Raw genomic sequence first — 7,971 nt, 5'->3', positions numbered from 1 at the left:
GTTTTAGTACATTTGTTGTGTGTTTTTGACATTTGCATTTTTTTTTCTCTCTATATAGTTTTTATTACTATTTTGCTTTTTTTATACAGTCTATTAGTCTATATAGTTTTTATTCATTTCTTTTTCAGTTTTAGTTACATCAAGTTAAACTAAATGAAAATGAAACTGAAACTTTGGCTACTAGCTGTACTTATTTATTTTTTTATTTAATTTTTTTATGGTTTTAGTTAACTATAGTAACCCTATTGAAGCTTGTTTTTTTTCTCGTAATTGTGAGTTATACAGTCAAAATTGTGTGATATAAAGTCAGAATTGCAGAATATAAACATGTAATTCTGAAAAATAAAGCCAGAATTGTTTGTAATAAGATAATTAGTTGTAATAAATCAATTTTTCAATTTTCTATTCAGTGAAATGGGAAACAGTCTTCGGGATAACCCTGATTAATACAGCATGCATGCAAATTTTCATTAGACTGTGTTCAGATGATACTGTACATACAGTACTGCAAAAGCACTATGAGTTGCATGAGACTCCGAACAGACAGTTCCCGGTTTATCTTTGAATTGTGCAGTTGAAGCCCGTTTCCATCCGTCATTGGGGCGTTGTGTCATTTGTTTGTGGGAGGAACACACAGCGTCAGTGTTTAGGGAAGTGAATGGAGAGATAAACGGGGCTGACAGCGCAGGAGGTGAAAAAGCCCTAGAGGATAAATGAGGCTGATGCTTTATTTTCCAGGCCTGTTTGAATTCAATCAGCTGCTCGAGTCGGTGTGCTGCTGGACGGCACAGACACATGATGAAGCAGTTGGTCTGGATGATGTTATAGTTATTGATCATGAAGCTTCCCAGCATGACAAATCAATCCAGTCCAGGCCTGAGACTGTATAAGCCTCACTATCTGCCATTATCCAAGCAATATTCTCTTAAAGGGATAGTTCATGCAGAAATTAAAAGTATGTCATCATTTACAGAGCCTCACTATGAAGAAATGGATGGATTATAGATAGATTATTAATCCAATGCAGATTTTAAAAGTCTTAAAATCTTAAAAACATTTATATTTTTCAAAAATATATCTTAAAAAACATTTAGCATTTACCTAAAATTTATGTACACAAAATATGGCCAAAATATATTTAATAGACGTAGATTAAATAATATAATGTAAAAAAAAATCTTGTTAAGATTGAGTTCTTTGTATTTCCTAATACTATTTTAATATTTAAAAAAATGCATTTACATAAAATGTACATATTTTTTCTCTTTTTTAATGGCATTTTAAATGAATTTATTTTTTGGCATTTTTATCATAAAATGTTTTTGTATATATTAGATATTTATAAAACATTTTAATATCTTTTTTTATATATTAGTTTTTATATATATATTTCTATATATATATATATATATATATATATATTTGAAAAAATATATATGAAATATATAAAATAATGCAAAAACAAAATATCAGTACAAAAATGTTTTTTATGCAATGCATTTTAATATTAAAATATAAAATTATATGATATATTAAAATTAAAATTATATTAAAATAGTATATATATATATATATATATATATATATTTTTTTTTTTTTTTTTTCTTTTGGTAATATTTTTGTACTGATATTTTGTTTTTGCATTATTGAAATTTTTTTCCATTCTATTTTTTTAATATATTTATAAAAAGTATTTTTTTTTTTAAATATATTTTTTCAAATATATATTAATTAATTTCTTGGCATTTTTATCATAAACTTATATGTCTTTTCATCAGATATTTGTATAATTTTAAACTATATTTGTGTTAATATTTAATATTAAAATGCATTTAAATGAAAAACCGTTTTGTTTTGATTTTTTTGCATTTAATTTTTTTATTACTTACAAGATTTAATTAAATGTATTTAAATGCTTATATATATATATATCCTTAACCCATACTCTTTTTCAACATATACTTAGCGTATGTATATATTTTTGGCCATATAACTCATGTTGAATCAAACCCATATATTGTTGTTTTTAGGAAAAGCCAATAAGAGAATGGATGGATGAAGCTCTTAACAGTATTGGATTTGGAGGTGTTCATTGAGATGAATTGTCTCACCTGAGGTGGGTTTGTTCTTCACTAATGTGTGTTACAGCAGCGCAAATGGCCTCTCGTCTCGGCCGCATCTGTAGAGAATGTGTTCGCCGCAGACACTTGTATAATGAGGTTAGAGCCGATGAACTGGAGGCAGGAGTGTGTTCTTATCTCTTGGGCTGAGGCATGATGGGAAGTTTCCCATTGACACTCTTTTATGATTCAACAATAGTCTATATATTGACAGTGGCATCCTTGAGGTTTCTGCTGCAGCTGTGTCTCCGTCCCCGATGTCTCTTATTGAATTTGTCATCTTTGTGAGCAGCAGCAGGCTGCTTCATACAGGCTCTAGATAATGCCTCTGAAAGTGCATAGAGACACACAGGGAGTCAAACTACAAAGTACATATCAGATCAGAATAAATGGAAGAAGACCAAAAGGGAAAAACAGAAGAAATGTGTCCAGTCCAAAAAAAAAAAAAAAGTAAAACAGGCAGAACAGAAACAATATATAACAAAATGTAAGGTCATATATATGCATTTACATAAAATGTATTTTTGTCTTGAATTTTTCTCCCCGCATTATTAATTTTTTTTGTTCATTTTTTCATATAATTTAATTTAAATTTCATATAAATTATTTTTCTTTCTTTCTTTCTATATATATATATATATATATATATATATATATATATATATATTAGTGGTGGGCATAGATTATTTTTTTTAATCTAGATTAATCTCACTGTAATCTTGGAATTAATCTAGATTAAAATGGCTCATTTGAATTCTGCTGAAGGCATTCACAATATGTGTGCTACCCAAATAATGACTAAAAGTAAGTCTTTGAGAACGGGTTTCTCAAGCCAGGTGGCGTATTAGACCAGGGGCTCATCTCTTGTTTCCAAAATGCATCACAAACTGCTTGACAATTGCATTTACAACACAATTAACTATACAAACTTGTGCAACCAAGTACTTCTGCGCAAAAGGCTGCGCGACTTACGCGTTGCCGTTAAATACACAGACGCGCACGGGCATGGATTTCTGCGTGCATAGTCTTCGGTTAAACTGCGTTGCTTTTAGAAGCGTCAATTCAGTTGTTGCATATAGTTTAATGTCTTTATTTCTGGATTATCAAAGTAAATAATAATTCAAATTTGAGATTTTACTGATGCACAGCAGATTTTCAGTGGGGCGCGTGCCCCAGTAAAAAGGGTCTAGCAACGCCCCTGCCCTGAAGCAAACCCGGCGGTTTCATAGCTGCATCCATGTTAGCACGTCTTGTTTGATGTGGTAATTTCACAGTAGGCATACACACAGGTTTAGACTCGTTCTCGCCCCCTACAGTGCAATTCGGCTAGGTATAAATCCGCGCTAAAATATCAAGGTGAAAGTCATCATAGCTTGCGTGGTATACAGTCGTGGCCAAAAGTTTTGAGAATGACACAAATATTAGTTTTCACAAAGTTTGCTGCTAAACTGCTTTTAGATCTTTGTTTCAGTTGTTTCTGTGATGTACTGAAATATAATTACAAGCACTTCATACGTTTCAAAGGCTTTTATCGACAATTACATGACATTTATGCAAAGAGTCAGTATTTGCAGGGTTGGCTCTTCTTTTTCAGGACGTCTGCAATTCGACTGGGCATGCTCTCAATCAACTTCTGGGCCAAATCCTGACTGATAGCAACCCATTCTTTCGTAATCACTTCTTGGAGTTTGTCAGAATTAGTGGGTTTTTGTTTGTCCACCCGCCTCTTGAGGATTGACCACAAGTTCTCAATGGGATTAAGATCTGGGGAGTTTCCAGGCCATGGACCCAAAATTTCAACGTTTTGGTCCCCGAGCCACTTAGTTATCACTTTTGCCTTATGGCACGGTGCTCCATCGTGCTGGAAAATGAATTGTTCTTCACCAAACTGTTGTTGGATTGTTGGAAGAAGTTGCTGTTGGAGGGTGTTTTGGTACCATTCTTTATTCATGGCTTTGTTTTTGGGCAAAATTGTAAGTGAGCCCACTCCCTTGGATGAGAAGCAACCCCACACATGAATGGTCTCAGGATGCTTTACTGTTGGCATGACACAGGACTGATGGTAGCGCTCACCTTTTCTTCTCCGGACAAGCCTTTTTCCAGATGCCCCAAACAATCGGAAAGAGGCTTCATCGGAGAATATGACTTTGCCCCAGTCCTCAGCAATCCATTCACCATACTTTTTGCAGAAGATCAATCTGTCCCTGATGTTTTTTTTTTTTTTTGGAGAGAAGTAGCTTCTTTGCTGCCCTTCTTGACACCAGGCCATCTTCCAAAAGTCTTGGCCTCACTGTGCGTGCAGATGCGCTCACACCTGCCTGCTGCCATTCCTGAGCAAGCTCTGCACTGGTGGCACTCCGATCCCGCAGCTGAATCCTCTTTAGGAGACGATCCTGGCACTTGCTGGACTTTCTTGGACGCCCTGAAGCCTTCTTAACAATGCAGTGGAAAGTTTAATGGATTAAGTTAATTTTCATGGCAAAGAAGGACTATGCAATTCATCTGATCACTCTTCATAACATTCTGGAGTATATGCAAATTGCTATTATAAAAACTTAAGCAGCAACTTTTCCAATTTCCAATATTTATGTAATTCTCAAAACTTTTGGCCACGACTGCTCCCAACCCAACTTTGAGAATAGATTAACGGCGATATTTTTTTTATCGCCCGATAAGAGTCTCACGTTAACGCAGCATGTTAACGCCGATAACGGCCCACCACACTATATATATATATATATATATATATATATATATATATATATATATATATATATAGAAAGAAAAATAATATATACATCACATTAAGTATATTAATTTATGTGAAAAAAAAACCAATGGATTACATTTTTTGAATTGGTTCAAATGCATCTTAAATTAGGCCTGAATGCTGATCTTAAAATGCAAAGACTGTGCATGTGAGATTATGAAATCAAGTTTGTTTGTTGTGGTGCTGGTGGGTCCGGTGGGCTTTGACAGATGGTTCTCGACTGGTCTTGATAAAAGACTGATAAAGCTCAGGGTCTCTGCAGGAAAAGCGTCATCTGTCACTGTTCCTCTGAGGAGCAGAAGAGGTGAAATATTACAGCTCTTTTTAAGCTCAGGAGACCCGTCTCACTTATGCTAGCCAATAACACTCTATATCCTGTATCTTGTGCACTTGCTAATGTTAAACAGGGGCAAATGGAGCAGCAAACTTAAGCAAGAAAGTAATTTGATGGACAAAAATTTGGATGCTGGTGAACCATCAAAACTTTTAATGTGTTTTCCTTGAAAGACTTTACAAATGTGCATACTTAAAGTTCATCAAACCAACTTTTAGCTCTATACTATCAATGGCCTCAAAGCTAACAGACATTAAATATAACTATGTAACTTAATTACAAAATTTGAATATAAAGTAAAACAAACGGTAAGTGGTAAGTGAAGGTAAGTGAAGTTTAATTTTTTGCAAAAGCTTGTTTTTTAAATGTTGGGACTAATCTAACATAGATTAATTAATAGTTCCAACAACTAAAAAAAATATAATAAAAAAATAAATAAAAACAAATTAAAAATTAAATTAAATTTAATTAAACTTAATTTAATCAAAATCTCCAATGTTAGATACATAAGATCATATTCATTTTTGTAATATATATATATAAATACACACACACACACACACACACACACACACACACACACACACACACACACACACTATAGTATATCTAAATATATTAAGTTTTAGCTACTTATATTTTTAATTTACATATAATTTTTAATTATGTTATATATATATATATATATATATATATATATATATATATATATATATATATATATATGTGTGTGTGTGTGTGTGTGTGTGTGTGTGTGTATATATGTATATATATAATTATTACTATTTTGAGTGTATTGCATATAAAAAAGAAGAATTTTTTATTTAAAATTTTAATAATATATAACATAAACACAGGGGCGGAGCCAGAGGGGTGGCTTGGGGTGGCCCACGCCACCCCTGAGAATTGATTGGCCACCCCAGGTGCCACCCCAAAATCCTACTCTACGATTGGCCATTAACGTGCTCAAAGGCGGAACCGTTGTTGACGCACTTGCTGCCTTTAAATCAGCGCGGGCCGCGGGGGCTTGGACAGTCAGACACCAGAACTCAGAAATGTAAGTAGCAAATGTTTGATGTAAGCTAACCAACAATACATGGCTTACTGTTTTTTAGCATGTGAGTTTACAGCACTACTACTTGTGCTAGCACGCAAAGATATCTATTTACCTGTCACATCTGCCTTGATATCTAATCGCACACACAGCCCAGTATTAAGTCTGTTGAATCACGTCATGTATGCTAGGCTAATTTATCTACTGTACCTACCTTTTTTCTGCTTTTTTGCCTACTCAGTCGACATTTGCTAGGTCATTAACTGTTAACTGTAGGCTACTTTTGTAAAAAGGATTTAACGATTTATCATTAGCAGATTAGCAGACGCAATTTTATGCAAAAAAACGTAGCCTACATTATATTTTAACCAAGGAACCAAATAAAACACGCCAGCAAGGTAACGTTAGCTCGCCGGCCCCTACCTTCAGTAAGTTAGGTTTAGGCTATATTCCCAGATAAATTCCACGCACGGTTTCGTTTTTGTTTGTTCTAACGTTATATATACAGTCAATGTTTTCAAGCCCTGTGTTGCTAACATACCTAGGCTGTGAAATTAAGGTCTAGCCTACTGGTGGGTTTAATTGAATTTGAGCAATAGGAAACCAATTTACATCTGGAGATAGTTCTTTGTGCTCGCCAAAATCATAGAAATTATCATTACAAGACACTTACAGTAGCTCCTGTAATCCAAGACAGATTTTCTTCGAGTTGTTAGGCTTTAGAGTATTTAGTTTAACAAATGACATGGAAACAAACATAAATCATTTCATCCACATATCCTTATGCACAATGCACAACAGTTTAGCTTAAACCGTGAGAATCAAGCAAACCTCACGGCCGTCAGTGCCTTAAAGTGACAGGCACTGAATTCGACTTGCACATCACCAATGCAGTAATGACATGAAAGAGTAGTCTATATAGTTTAAACTTTATAAACACTAATAGTTTAGCTCACAGGACAGATGTGGCCTTTGATTAAGCTTTAATTTTGTGTAATTAATTGTAAATAATACGTTCTTTGTTTTTCATTGTGCCATTTCTTGTTCGTTTCATTTCAATTTCTAATAATAATGTAAGTAATAATTACTAATAATGTAAATGGAAGGAAATCTGACTTCATTGCACTGCAGTATGAAAAGGAACCAGAATATCCAACAGTTCTTCGTTAGCAAGAAAAGCAAACCTGATGAAGACAGTGAACTGATCTGGGCAAACCAATTGTTATTCATTGTTCCATGAATAAATAGTCTTTAGCTGAGAACTTGGATTTTGGATGTTAACGGCTATAGAAATAGATGGCCAAAGATATAATGTTTGAGTTGTTATTGTGAAAAACAAAAAGTCTTGAAGGTGTATTTTTATGTTTGAGATGTTTGTTTATTTATATTTGATTTTATTCAAATAAAAAGAAATTTGATGTAAGAGTACGGTCTTTGTCCTTCAATTTATGAGTATGGTGTTTGATGCATGATTTTATGATGCCACCCTTGAATTAATCAGTGCTCCACTAAGGCCACCCCTGTTAAAAAAGTCTAGAATCGCCACTGCATAAACAGTAGTTTTTATTAAAAAAAATCAGATACATTTATATATATTTAATTAAGTTTAATGTAAATAAAAATGAGAAGTATTGCTTTGGCAACTAATATAAAATGTTTTTATATACCTTTTATTTCGGTGATGTTTATTTTG

At 33.4% G+C, this 7,971-nt stretch overlaps 1 protein-coding gene across 1 annotated transcript in view; it reads right to left on the bottom strand.

Annotated features, from left to right (window-relative positions):
- Positions 1–2,320: 2,320 nt before the first annotated feature.
- Positions 2,321–7,971, bottom strand: part of slc45a4a (solute carrier family 45 member 4a) — a 44,064-nt gene continuing 38,413 nt past the window's right edge. The window contains exon 6 of the mRNA XM_073821507.1: positions 2,321–2,448. Coding sequence (XP_073677608.1) covers positions 2,321–2,448 — 128 coding nt within the window. The remainder of the gene's footprint in view (positions 2,449–7,971) is intronic.

Source organism: Garra rufa, chromosome 17, assembly GCF_049309525.1.
Source record: "Garra rufa chromosome 17, GarRuf1.0, whole genome shotgun sequence".
Lineage (NCBI taxonomy): Eukaryota > Metazoa > Chordata > Actinopteri > Cypriniformes > Cyprinidae > Garra > Garra rufa.
Note: the sequence above shows the minus strand (reverse complement) of the source record. Positions and strands in the feature narration are given on the sequence as shown.